This window comes from Arvicanthis niloticus, chromosome 5 (assembly GCF_011762505.2).
Source record: "Arvicanthis niloticus isolate mArvNil1 chromosome 5, mArvNil1.pat.X, whole genome shotgun sequence".
Taxonomy (NCBI): Eukaryota; Metazoa; Chordata; class Mammalia; order Rodentia; family Muridae; genus Arvicanthis; species Arvicanthis niloticus.
In genome coordinates, this window is record NC_047662.1 from 47,840,332 (window position 1) to 47,855,061 (window position 14,730).

At 42.5% G+C, this 14,730-nt stretch overlaps 1 protein-coding gene across 2 annotated transcripts in view; it reads right to left on the minus strand.

The window, feature by feature from the left end:
- Positions 1-14,730, minus strand: part of Pde4b (phosphodiesterase 4B) — a 604,839-nt gene that overhangs the window by 181,023 nt on the left and 409,086 nt on the right. For both annotated transcript variants that reach the window (XM_076934601.1, XM_076934602.1), the window contains 3 exons: positions 11,014-11,050; positions 10,848-10,918; positions 2,620-2,669 (listed from right to left, as the gene is read on the minus strand). In XM_076934601.1, coding sequence (XP_076790716.1) covers positions 2,620-2,669; positions 10,848-10,918; positions 11,014-11,050 — 158 coding nt within the window. The remainder of the gene's footprint in view (positions 1-2,619; positions 2,670-10,847; positions 10,919-11,013; positions 11,051-14,730) is intronic.

Sequence of the window (14,730 nt, forward strand, 5' to 3'; positions counted from 1 at the left end):
TAAAGACAAAGAATGAGAAAGATGTCATCTCTGCCTTCAAAAGTCCAGGTTCCAATGGAACAGACATATCACTGGGGAACCATAGTGCATCCCAGAGCTAAATTCTCGCCAAAATAGAAACAATTGTGATAAATTTTAAAAAAAAGTAAGTTGTTGTTCAAAGACAAGACTTTCCTGTTGAGCCCTAAGAGTGGAGACTCTGGTCCAACAGAGAGAAAAGCGGGCTCAGACCGAGAGATTTTGTCACCCAGTGTCTCGTGGTAAGTGTAGGAACCTCACCTGAATTGGAAGAATTCACTGGAATTGAAGAACAACATTTCATTTATATGAATGAAGAAGCAGCAAAAGAAGAGGGAGTAGAAGAGGAAGAGAAAAGCATGAAGAGAGGAAAAAGGAGGCAGAAAAGTAGGGGAGGAAAAGAGGAAGGGAAGAGGAGGACAACGGGGTGGGGGTGAACAAGGAGGGGAAGATGCTGCAGGGAGCCATCTTTTGCCTTCTGGCTTCTCCTGTTTGCTTCTATTGCTGAATATCTTCAAACTATCATCTTGTACTTTTTTTTTTTCCTCTCTAGGTTTATTTATTATGTATACAGCATTCTGGCTGCATGTATGCCTGCAGGCCAGAAGAGGGCACCAGATCCCATTACAGATTGTTGTGAGCCACCATGTGGTTGCTGGGAATTGAACTCAGAACCTCTGGAAGAGCAGTGTGCTCTTAAACTCTGAGCCACATCTCCAGCCAACACCTTGAACTTCTTAAACCTTCTATTTCTATCAAAATGTATGAGTTCAAATTCAGTACTTCTAAATACACAACCGATTTTCTTTCACAAATTTTCAATAAAATAAGTTTGAATAAAAACTTATGTTTTAAAGCAGTGCTCCGGTGCTCCATGCTGTTCTCTCAAAAGCCATGTATTTTTCATTCCCCTTGAAAGTTTCTACTTAAACACGCCTCTTTGTCATATGCTGATAAATATTAAAATAACAGGAAAAATCTGCCTGACTTATTTCAGCTGATAATAAGAACAAAACACGGGATGTGTGTCTCCTCTCTCCTCTTCTGGCTGTGGTTTACCGTTGAGAAGATTCCGAAACCAGTAATTACGTAATAATTGGTACCACCACAGTCTCTTCCCAGAGAAAACCGAGGATTGTTGTAGTTTGCCACAAAGACAGACAAAAACAAATTGCCTTAAGAGGTATCCTTACTTCTTTGCTCCATTGTTTCAAAGGCACTTTAAGAAAGCTCCAGGTGCCAAGCTGTAGTCAATGTGCCAATAATCATAAAACATCTTTCAAACAGTGTTTTTGCTAATGAATTAATTTATAGAACCCTAAGTACCCTACACCCTTCTGGTATATGTCCATATTTATTATAAGAAACAGTAAATATATTCTAAATATTCACATTGGTATCAGAAACATGTTGGTAGAATTGACAAACAAAGCTGCCTCGTGGGCAGGCCAATAAGATGAAACAATAGGCGGTTCAAAACAGCCCCTTTGATCTGCTCGGCATCTAGCAGAGCTACACACTAAGGGGCTACTCTGTTTCTTTTTATACCTAACGGAAGTGGCCCATCAGCATGCCGAGGTTTTGAAGTCTGTGGGTAGAACACTGTTTCCTTCTTTCTACCTCATATCACAGGGCTCTCTGGTGTACAGTCACCTTGCTTCGTGTCTTTCTTTCACTTTTTTTCTACATCTTTTTCCTTCTAAAAGTTTTAAAAGCATATTCTGTAAGTGCTTCAGAAGCCAGCAAGCAAATGGAATGCACTCCCTTTGTTCCCTTTGTTCAGAAGTTAATAATTTATGACACTTCTGAGATACTTATGGCCGTCATACTAACAGAACACAACATCCAGGGAGGAAGTGTCTCAGTATGGAGGAGGGAACTAGCACTGTTAGGTATGAGAGCACCAGGCCCAGTGTATCTCAGTGTCTAGTGGTGTCTTGCTGAACTCCTGTGCTATAAGAATGGGACAGGTTCAAGGGAAAGTAACTCATGGACTTCAACAAAGTCACTTAAGTGATTACATGTGACAAATACATGTTGGACATATCTCTCTGGTGTTCCTCAGAGGTGGCCCTTTTTCTCAGTGGATTTCGATACACAGGAAGAGCAGATGCTCGTAATTGAAAGATGAGAGGAACGAAGCTGGATGACCTCCAAGAGAAATGCTTTGTGACCTAGAAAGAACTTTTGGTTTCACACCTGGCTAGGATGCAGAACAACTTGCAGCTATAGCTGATGCTAAGAGGAAATGCATTAATATACCTTGGGGACCTTGGGCTAATGTGGGCACCCTGCAGGGAAATGCCTGAGGATTAGCACTCCTGGAGTTCGCTAGGGTCAGCAAGCTAAGGTCAAGCTGCACTCTTGACCTATGTCTGCCTCCTCTTCTGGAAACAGCAGGACCACACATTTAATTGTGAAGTCCTAGGTGCACAGTAGTCAGTTTGTCTACTTGGGGTAAATGTTCAATACACTGTTGAAAACAAGTTGTCAAGTGACATGCTTCTGAGGGCTACAGTGTGTGTATAAAGGCTGTTGTTCTAATAACAATCTCGAATAATTGCTTTGGAATGCAGAGATGGATCTCCGGAGGAGGCCTACCTTGCAGGCTGACTCTGGAGACTGGAGCCTGACTAGCCGCTGGTGACCTCCTGTGGAGAAGCAGAAAAAGAGACTGAGTATGCATTGAAAAGCCCCTCTCCCCCCAACCTGTTCATGATCTCTGATTCCCAGGGAGATTTCCAGGGCTTAATGAGCTATCCAGTGACATAAGGCTATCACCAGAAGGCAGGCTCCTGGAACTTGGGTAGATGATTGCAATTCTCTCACATCCAGATGGCCTGGAATTTCCCTCTGCACAGCATCAGGATGCAACAACTCCCCAGGAAGGAAGTTGTTTACCTCAGGTCCCTTGACAGCCCCTCCATTTCAGGTTTTCTGGAAGAGCCTTTCAGAAAAAGACAGTTGCTTAGGTCTCAGTCCAGAAGTTAGCATGGATCCCAGTTCTTTGAGGACAGAAAGTCACAGAGGGGCACTTAGAGATGTGTCAGTTCAGGACCTACATTATTTGCACCTCAGGCAACTGAGACAAACATTTTGCCAAATGCCACATACAGCAACTAGCCTAGGTTTCTTAACTAGAGGCACTGGCTCTTCATGGAGAAATGAGGGTGTTATTTTTCATCATATCCTTACACCAAAAGGCAAATGAAACAAACAAGCCAACATGTATTCCACTAAGAGTGCAAGGCCTTTTATTTGTGTGAGTTTATGGTATATCTTTGTGTGCACATGAGTGTACATGAGTGTACATGAGTGCACATGTGCTTGTCTGTGTAGGCATGGGTGGAGGCAGGGTCTCTTACTGAAGCTGGAACTTGTCTTTCCAGCTAGGCTAACTGGCCAGGAAGTCTCTGGAATCTGTCTCTGCCACTCGGGGATAGAGCTAGGAGAATATGCTGTCTCATAATCTTTTTGTATTAGCTTTTATTTCTTGTTTCCTATCACCCTCCAGCCCTTTGCCAGTCTCATCATCCTTCTGGTGCTTGGCAAAATTTCTCCATCAGACTCTCCCAGATTCCCAGTGCATTGCTGAAGGCCCTCCCTGTAACAGTATACAACAGTGACCTCTAACTTCAGAGTGCATCAGAGTAATCTACCAGACATATTAGAATATTTTGCTCCAGCCTGCCTCTGGTCTTCTGATTTAGTAGACCAGAAGCAGCCCTGTCTCTGGGGTTTCAAAGCAGTGACCTGCAGTCAGCATTGTCTATGGGGTCCCATGCAGTGGCTTGCAGTGTAGAGATAGGCCTGCATTTCTAGCAAGCTCTCAGATGTTGCCAACACTGATGGTCTCAGATTCCCCTTTAGAAGCCCTGCCAGTAGTCTGTTCCACTGTCCCACAGGGACAGGATGTTGTTGATGACCAAGAAAGAGATGTAGACCAGTAGTTCTGAGTGTTAAGTGTCCTGACATTTGTGAAGGTATCCTAAGAAAGACAGACACTTGTGACCATCCCTTTGACTTTTAGACTACTGAGACAATGGATCCCAAGAAATTAGGATTTTTCCCCACAGGAAAGAGAAGAAGAGATCCACACAGTGCTGAGGACTTGTCAGACCTGGAGCTGGGATAGATGGATTAGTAATAGGCAGGACCACAGCTTGAGCAGAACTCTTTAGTTATGGGTCCCTCTTGCCTTCTATTTAACCTAACAGTCTGTCAGGAGCCTGAGGATGGTCTTGTGTATGTGTGAGGGATGAGGGTGCCACTGAATTGCTTCCCAATGCTGCTACATTGAATAAATCTCTTTTATCTGCCATTAAAAAAAATTGTCTCATTTGACTGGTTTGTTATGAATGCTACTCAGCCAAGGCACAGGCTTTGATGCTAACAAGCTCTGGTAACATAAGCAAACATCAGACTCATTTGGGGAGGCATTTAATAAATACCTTTCCCACCTCTGAAGAGTCTATTTTCATATGCCTGGTACAGGGCCTAGGGATCTGTATTTTAAAGTCCCTTTTGCATCCCCATGCATAGGCAGGTCTGAGGGAGAGGCCAAATTCTAAATGATGGAGAAAAGTATACAAGGCCGTTGCTGAGAAAACCTCTGCTTGTTGGGTGGCCATAGTTGTGACTTTTCTCCCAGATATCACCTTTCTCTGGGGATAAGAGAATCTCTGTGCATCTTTTATGGAGTTACAAGTCCATGGACAGGGTCCATAGCTACCACCAATGGCCTGACTGGGTGATGCTCAGCAATATTCTCTTTAGCATCTGATTGTCATGTGTGATGGGGTAGGGAAATCCTCATGGCAAGATTGCTGTTCTCTGTTGGACACCGTGCTTGACATTTCTTAGTTTCCTCCATGGGGAGTGTTATCATTTAACTTTAGGGAGTTATCATTTAACTTTAGGGAGTGTTATCATTTCTCTAGACGGGAGAAACATGCTACAGCACACATGGTGGTTTCCAACTGGCAGGGAAATATTCAAAGCCAAGTCTTTCTGAATCCAAAGTGCTAGCTAGATCCTTTACTTTCATTATACCACTCATTGAACACTCCTGCATTAATCTTTAGAGTGGGGGGTTTTATTTGTTTTGTTTTGCTTTGTTTGTTTTGTTGTTGTTTTTGTTTCAGGGAAATTGAAGGGTTCCATTCCAACGTCCCCAGCCTGGCATGCAAAGCCTTTTTGGCTTTCGGTCCTTACCATACATCTCTAGTTTATCACTAGACTTCCCCTGTACCTGACAGTTCATCTCAGACCACAGACTGGCTGTGTGCTCACATGCATTTCATACTTCTCCCTTGCTGAACTCCAAAATTGTAATTAAAATATGAACGGTCTAATTAGGGTTTGATACATAACTCCCTAGATTAAAGGTAAACTTTATGTAGGCAAGGGAAGACTTGTTGACTACTGGGTCCTAGGATGTTACCCGAGAAAGCTTTTATATGCCAACACTCACTGAGTGCCATGCTAGGTAAACAGATGCATGAAAATTTGATGTGCACTTTGCTCAGGCCCAGGTGGGTCTCTTCCTTTGCTTTGAACTCAGTTTACTCCTTTCTTGCTGATACTCAGGCCATTCTTTTGCTGGGGAAACTTTCCTGACATTAAACATCATGTTCCTTTGAAGATTACAAGTCTTCTTCAAAAGGACACCATATTCCTATTGAAAATTGTCCCATCCCTCATGGTGCCTTGGTGCTCTGTCGTGGTTTGTAGACTGCTGTGCATGTTCTCTCTTATTGCTGTGACTTTGTAGACATCTGTCTTGGAGGCTGACTTTTTTGTATGACTTGGGACTATATTGACACCATGTGCACTTATGCTGGAATGAGTGGTCCTCGCCTGTGCTATGTAGTTCCCCACACTTACTGTACTGTTGTACTGTAGTTCAACTCCCATCTTCCTGTCTGTCTCCTCAGCACAGCAGTAAAGAATGTAAGGGAAGACTAAGTCTCATTCCTAGCTGTGCTCCTGCAGTCTGGCATGACATCGGAGTGATGTACATCTCACTGCATATCCAATGGGTTCACGGCATCTTTGAACTTTTGTCCTATCCAGCTTTCTGAGTTGCCCAGGAGGTTTTTGTGAAAGTAGATCACAAACTAGGAACTCTTAAATGTTAGAAATACCTACTTTCTCAGTAGCTACTCACATCATCTAATTCCTTCCACAATTTCTTGTAAATTCCTTTGTTTTGGAAGTTAATTTGTGAAAGTATGGCTTTTACTTAAAGTTGTTCATTCAGTTAAGTATTCCTGTATGAGAGACAAGGCAAGGGCCATGTTTATTTGGTTTATCACTTCTTCCTGATAAGTGGTCCAGAAAGGGGACTCAGCACACTTTAATGAGTGGATGGCTGCTGGAAACCACACTATTGTCGGTAAGACATGAGACTGGCAGCCAGAAAATTCATGAGCCCAAGGGAAAAGAAACGATATCTGGTGCCTGGTTTCCCATGGTCTCCAACTTATAAAAGAACAGTAGGAAGGTTTTTACCAGGTTGCTGAAGATGTTGGTAGGAACAGGGCAGGTTTGTGGCCACAGTAGTTCATGCTTTCAGCCTGAATTGTGTAGTGGAAAGAGAACTAGGCTGCAACAGAAGCCAGGAATCTTAACCCCAAATCCAGATTCTGGCACCTTCTAGCTATACAGGCCCTGGCAGCTCACCGAACCTCAGTTTCTTTCTCACTTGGGGCAAGCAGGCAGTAACTACCATTTCCCGATGATTTACAGTGTGTGAGGTCCTGTGTGAGGGGCTCACATATATTTCCTCACTTTCTCTGAGGGAATTTGGCTAGGTATTTTCCATATCTGAGTGTTCAAGATTTTATGATTCTCAACTAATTTAAATCCCATGCCAAAATATACACAACTCTGAAAGGCATTCCAGGTATACACTAAAGAAGATGGCTATTAATATTCAAAGAATATGTACATTCTGATCAAATTATACCTTTGAAGGATTGTGAATGCAAAGATGACGTGATTCCCTTGTATGACACTGATATGTCACAAGTATCGGTCATTGCTGCTGGATGATGGAAGAGGCCATCTTGGGTAATGGGTGGCGAGCACTCTCAACAGCACTATTGGTCTTTTGGAAGTCATCAAGTACTTCAAGGAAATGTCTCTGATTAACAAGCCCAAATGAAAGTTACAGTTTTCAAAATTAACTCCTGGGACAACGGAAGCATAGGTTTTTATTTGCAGCCAAGAAATATAGGCCCAGTCCCTCATTTCATTAAGGTGAAAGGAAACCTCCTCAGCAGAAATTTTACGATTTTTACCCTTTGGGTGGCAAAGCCTGGCCAGACAATGGGCCGCTTTATACAGAGCAAGGAGCCAAAAGATAAAAGAAACCGTAAGTTAGGAGAAGTATAGTTCTGTGTGGGAGTTCCTTTTCACATAATAAACCACACTAGCCAGATGTCTCATGAAAACCACTCCAAGGACATAATTACTGCTTAAATGCTACATTCAAGACAGGGAGTGGTACCCTGGAACCCACGTTAACTATCCCAGAAAGCAACTTCTAAATTCCACGGATCTTACAGCTCCAATTGTTAACATAAGTTAATGCAAGTGAATGGGAGGGGGAACGCTCCCTGCACCGTGCACCTCTGGTAGACAGTCTTGTCTTCACTTTCTTTCCCTATTTGTTGGTGGGCAGTGACTCCCTAGCAGTAGAGTGGAGTATATCATTGGACCCTCAGCTCTCCAACCTACCCCTACCATACTGGTCCATTTGTGGCTTAAACCCAACACTCAGGTCGTAGTCAGAACCTCACAGAAGTACTCAGACCCTATTGGAGAAGCTTTAGAGGGTTTGTCTTTCCTGAAGTTTTTGTCCTTTGATGCTCATTACAGAGATACTTGGGATCAAGCTGGAGATAATAGCTCATGCCTGTATTCCCCGTGCTTCAGAAGCTGAGAAAGGATGATTGCAGTGAGGTCAAGGCCAGCCTGAGCTGCACAGTGATTTAGTGAGTTCCAGGTCATCTGGGGTTATAGAACCCTATCTCAGAATAAGATAATCAAAAAGTCTAAAAATAAATGGCAAGAATAACTCTATAAAACATAGATATGGATTTGCAGAAGATCAGTAGATGCCAAGGGCTAATTGCTGGAGACATACTGTCTTTTATAAATATGGCTTGTCTTGGACAAAGGTGACACAAGGGGCCTTGGTTTGAGAGATGGTTCTCAGTCTGAGAGTGATAATGCCTTTAGGTCCATTCTGTATATGATATTTATTTAGTGTCTTAAGATACTTGATCACTAGAGCTTCATTTAATCCAGAACACACAGCTATCTGAAGATCTGATTCTTAAGAAACCATCTTCAATGTATTAGTTATCAGGGTTAGGCTGTCAATAATCCTACTGATAGAGGAGGAACATACACACTAAAAAATAGCATTGAAAATATCATGTGTACCCATGTCTACGTAGATCTGTGTAACATATCGGTCTGGTCTCAAGGATGGTTATACTAAAGAAACTTCTGAAATTTACTCATCACTTCTTCCTTGTCCTACCTGTAACACTGTGACCTGGGGCTTCCTTCCTAACAAGACTGGCTTAGTACATGCTTGCTTTTAGCTTCTCTGGTTGTCCTCTGTTTCATATGTTGCTCCTATGTAAATGTTCAAGCCATCCAAGGGCTTTTGTCTGCAACCAGGAGGAGTCAACAAGTGTCATGAGTAAGAGGAGCACACCACTGGCGTCAGGATGCTATGCTCGAGTAGGACACAGGAAGCTGTGTGGTTGAATAGTTGGGTCATTTAATCTCAGCCTTGACTCCTATCTGTAAAGCGGAAGTAATGATATCTGTCATGACAATTGCTTGTGGAGATCATTGCTGAGATCATTGATATGAAAACCCTTCTAGGTTCAGTAAGATGAATTATCAGTTATAATAGCTCACAGTTACTATGCTGTATGCTTGTTGAGTGCTTTCAGAATATTAATTCACTAAATCCTCATACAACCTTATCTTATGGTTTAGGAAACCAAGACCCAGAAAAGATAATTAACTTGCCCATGTATATGATTTCCAAGCAGTAGAACTAAGTGTTGAGACCACTAGGAAGAGTCCCAGGAACCAATTACATGGAGAACAACATGCAAGGGTAAGAAAATTTCTAAATTTCCAAGAAGTTTTCTAAATAATTAACGATCTATCTTTCAATATTTCTTTATTCAGAAACACATGCACATTTATCTAGTGATGGGCAATGACCCATGAAGACAGTGTACTAGGTCATTAGCATGCTTTTGGGCCAAATTGAGACCACTTAGGTAGGATTAGCAGGGTCAGAAAAGCATATTGAGAAAGATGACAGTCAACATAAAAGATGTCAGAATTTGACTAATCAGACACTGACAGAGATAAAGAGACAGTCCAGGCAGAGAGGGCCCGCAATCAGTATAGAGAGGAATAGACAGAAAACTCCTGGATCTCAGTTGCTTCAGCCCATGTGTCTGTGAGACATGATCTGACTGTTCACTGATTAATCACCAGCACTTCCTGTTAGAACATAAGCCACAAAAGGGCAGAGACGTTGTCTGTGTGGACCACTATGAGATCATCAGTGCTTGATACGAAGTGAATGACCAGTAAGTATTTGTGCAACCAGGTACATGCAGGCATGAATGAACAGTGTGGATGAAATAAATATTCATGGAATGGATTAATAAGTGAATAAACAGGAAGCAAAGGTCCAAACTCAAGTCTCTAGGTTCCATGTATTGGCTGGGTGTCCCTGAGTGTTGAAGGTTTCAGATTTTCTCTTTGTTTATGTCCCAGATTCTGAAATATCTTAATAATCATGGTGAGAAATCTTAGGGCATGGAATCAAGACTGAATGGAAAATTTGTTTGCTTCACATGCACGTTCCACAAACAACCCAGTGGTAATCTTATAAGGCAACTAATTATGTGCAAGCTGTCACTCGAGGCCAGATGTGGATCTCTTCATTCTTGGCAATTGTATCAGAGTTTAAAAGTCTGAATTTTGGATTTTTCAATAGGAATGCTCAACTCTTACTTTTTTCTAAATATACTATAAACAATGTTCCATCACATTAACTTAATCTGGGTTTTGAGGCATCTTAGGTACAAGGTAAACGCATCTACACTTCATCCCCAAAAGTGGTCCACAGTAATGTCCAAGCCAGAGATAGGCATGATCACACAAATAGTGTATGAGATAATGCATTCTGGTGGGAGCCTGAAGAACAGAAGCTATACCAGGGTAGGAGAGATAACAAGACAAGTGTCTTGCAAGGAGACTTACTTAAGTATAAACCACAGGACAGAGAGAAGAGAGTAGTTGTTCAAAGTAGGCTCCACCTGTGCTTTGCATCAGAATCTGGATGAAGCCATACAAATGATGGATGGACGGCTTCACAAAGACTGAATATAGATAATGCTGTGGTAACTACCAACTGAAAAACAAGAGAATCAAGCCGCAGATCTAATGCTCCTCTAACCCATGGTACATTTATAAGCTAGTTGCCGGATTCCTGAGCACTCAAGATTTCCTTCTCTAAAACAGAGGTTGAATGTATAGGTTTGCAGCCTTCTCCTAACCCCTGTCAAGATCATGAATTCTATGACCTTCTGAGGCTATGATAATCTTTGAAACACAAATGAACTTCATGGCCTTTAGACTGTATATTTCCAGATGCGTTGTGTGGTGTGACTTAGTTTGTAGGGCAAATTTCTAGGTAATGTTTGTGTCCAGTGTCCTCCAATGTTCTGTGATTTTTGTGGGAGAGGACTGAAACTCTGAAAAACAACAGGGCTTACTTGTTTGGTGCTCCATGAAGGTTTGTCAGCAGGGTGAAGTTGTTTCTGACGCTTCGCAAGCTGGCAAGAACCTGCAAGGAGAATGTTTCAAAATTGGTTAGGGTCAAAGGACTGTATTTAAAATCACACCAGCAATGAAGTTCAGGTGAGCATGACACCTACGTACCTGGGCGAAAGGAGTGACAATCAGGTCATCGCCGTGTCTGGTGAAAAGAGAGAAAGAAGCAGAACAGATGAATGTCAACTGTGACATACATGTTACATGTTAGTTTATCAGTGTTAGTGACCTACTTGTTCTGGGAGTTAGGCAGGAGCCCAGGAACCTGAAGGAGAAAACTAGCACCCAACTCATGACTCTCAGCCTTACTGTGAGATTTTGTCTAAAAGCTTTGGCAAGTAAGCCTGTGTCCTCGGGGCATGTGGTTCCACTAAATGGCAAGCCCAGATTTTTATAATTCAAACTGACTTGTGGATTCGACTTGCCTGCGCCAGGAAACTCAAAGCGAAGGCTGCCCATAGGCACACTGCGTATTGGAAAAAAATGGTATAACAGTCTGGATAAAGGGTAACACTGGATTTCCTGGCTTTTGTTGATTTGAACCACAGCTTTAATACCATTTAAACACAGATTTCTGTCTGGGAATCCCATTACTTTCTGTTTTTAATATACTCTCTCTCTCTCTCTCTCTCTCTCTCTCTCTCTCTCTCTCTCTCTGTTTTTTAGTTCTTAAAGTACCCAAGGAAAAAAATTTTAATGGGAATGTGCAGACTGAGCCTCCTAAGCAGTAACAGTTGACACTCATCTGGTCCCAAAGACCTAATTATGCTCTGCCTCCTGTTTCATCAGTCTGCACTTGGGACCAGTGAAAACTGTGTTTGCAGCAACGTGCTTTCCGTGTGCTGGCATCTGCTCCCTTAATCTGCTAAAGACTGCCTTCAGCAAGCTCTTGGCTGAAGGTTTGGGAAACCGCATTGGCCACCATCACCAAATTAGGTTAATTTGCTGGCACCCTGTGAATCAGCAACATGGAAGCTGATGGCAGCAAGCTCCCCCTCCCTGTCTGGCCTACCTCCTCTGTCCTCTATCATCTCACCAAAAGTGGTGCTTTGCTCATGGTCATGTGAGGGAGGGTACCCTGCAATAATTAAGATCCTGCCGGGTACCAGGCACCAAACACCATGTGAAGTCGGGTTTCAGAGCTGCAGAGCACGTGGGTCCCTGACGACCCTTCTCTGATGTGGGCTTTAGTTAGCAAGGTGCCTCGTTAATGTGGCAGTTTCCACCCTCGTCTTTTGTCAGGCATTCTCTGAAATTTTTCGCAGGCCCAGTTTGGACAGTGATAAGAACAAGAAAAGGAACTGGCAAGCAGTAAGCACTCTATGTGATTGGCCTGTGTGCAATGGCTGGCTCATTTACTATTGACCATGCAGCTGTGAGGCAAGCACATTGCAGGTGCTGTCAAACGGGTAGCTGCTGTCTAGCCTGTAGCTGGTAAGTGGAAGACCTGGGCCTCTTTGCTCCCTCAGATCTGTGCTTTAGACACTATGTATTTGTGATTTTATGTTGACATACAATGACACAGTTGACAAATCAAGGTATGCAGAAGCCATGATCTTGAAAACAAAAACATAATAAAGGAGATTAAGAAAATACACACAAACACAGAAAGAAATGCCCACAGTGGGCACTGAATGGTAGCTTGAATGGAATGCTGCATACCAAAAGAGAGATTAACTCTGGATTAGTGGAAGTAAGAAGGTTGTGGCTGAGTCAGAAGTGTCTGAGGTGGGCTTTTAGGGACAGCGACATATTCGGGATAAGAAGGCAGAGATGAGAGATGATACTAATGAGAGAAACGGTAATGGCAGAGGACTTCACATGGGAAAACAGCGGATAAAATCTTTGTTGGCTATCAGAAAACATTTATTATAGGCTTGCATAGAGAATATGGTTGGAAGGTCCCCCATACCTGAGATATGGGGGACAAAGCTTGTAATGTTATGATTAACTCCTCCACAGGACCAGGTGAGCTGGGGGTGGGGGGGTGGGGGTGGGGGGGTGGCTCAGTGAAGTAAGGGGTGAAATAGACAGGCCAAAAAAAGGTTTTCCAAAAAAGCAAAATGTCGTGGATGCTGAGGGACGGGATGTCAGGAAGAGCCAGGGAGGAATGGTGAGAGGGTTACTGGCAATGAGAAAGAGGCGATGTGGCCAAAAAGGGAACAGGAAATGATGCCTTGAAGGGACGCCAGGGATCTTGTTAGAATTCAGTATTTGCTTGCATAAGGAAATAGTATTTTCATTTAAAAAAATGAGCATCTGAGAAAATAGTCATGAGTAGAAACAAACAAGCAAAAAAAAAAGTGCAGATGACTTGGGAATTTTCATGGGTCCCATGAGCTTTCGGGGTACATGTTGAGTTTAAGGTGGTTCTCAGGGATACCCAGGTGGCACTATGGTCCAGGATGGTGGTGTTCACAAGGGATTGATACTACAGAGTTAGGCTTCACCAAGGCAGCAGGGAAAGCTATGGTAGTCATTGGGAATGTCTTTGTTCGTGGAAGTTTATATAGTTAAGGAGGCCAAAGGAGAAGCTCAGGGGTCCCAGAAAGGGGCTAAAAGGAGAGAGAGACTAAAAATGAAGTAAAAATGATTGTTAGAAATGGCATGTGGTAACTTGCACCCCAACTGCCTGCATTTTCATATGGCAAACATCCAGATGGGTGAAAGATCTTCCTGTCCAGATTTTTTAGATAACGCTGACATAGTTCATAACACGCAAGGGTGAGCTGGAGCACAGGGAAATGGATTTGGAGTCAAGCAGATCTTCAGTGGCTCCTGGGTTTTCTGGTCTTTAACTATCAAATGGAAGTCAAGTCATTGAAGGAGACAGATACCTCACCACACACTGAGCTGGGCGGCAAATCAGCCAGGAAGATCCAGACACATAAACTCACATAGAGCTGATGTTGGGCAAGTGATCTGGAGAGGAGCAAGACTATATAAACTAACAATTAAGGAGGGAGTGCACCACAGCAGTGTAGCAGCAGAGTTTCTTCCCTGAGGACTTGCTTTTGGAGTTGGGACAGCAGGATATTCAGAAACTTTGGGGACTGGGGAGTGGGGGAGGAGGAGGAGACGGATTGGCAGATTGCCTGCACTGGTTCTGTAAGATCCTTTGAGTGGCTAACGTAGTGCTAGAGGTCAAATAATAGCTGCTAGAGATATGAGCATATTTAAAATAAACATCAAGGAAGAAATTAAATAAAATGAAACAAAAATTTTTTAGGTTACAGAACTATTTTGAAATCATAATATACTATTTTACAAGTTAAGAATAGAGTGCAATTGCAATAGAAAAATATTTGACTACGGAAATGGATTTATTTATTTATTTATTTATTTATTTATTTAATTTTCCAGATAATTCAAAAAAGCAGTTTACCCTTCTCAGAAACAAAAGGAAATATTCAGAACTGTTACACAAGCACCCTCTAGTGACATAATTGGAACATTACACTCTTACAAACTAACTTGATGCCTCCACGTATGGAACAACTTCTTGCAATTGGATCTTGGAATTGAGTGTGTAGGTCATATCCTAACCATGAAACGACATTTTGCAATGCAAAAAAAAAAATATGCTGATTCTCGCCACTAGACTCTGAGTTGTATTAACTTACTCCACATTTCTCTATATGTGGAATTGTCTTGCACTAACAGTTGCCTTCAGCCTGTCTTCTACAAATTAGAACTGTGGTCATTGGAAGCACACATCCTGCCCCTGGGCAATGTTGTCTTGTTTCTAAGGTATTGTTATCACCCTTGAGAGTTAGGCAAGAGTGTCTCAACTACTTCATCTGCAAATGGGAGTTATGTGAAAAA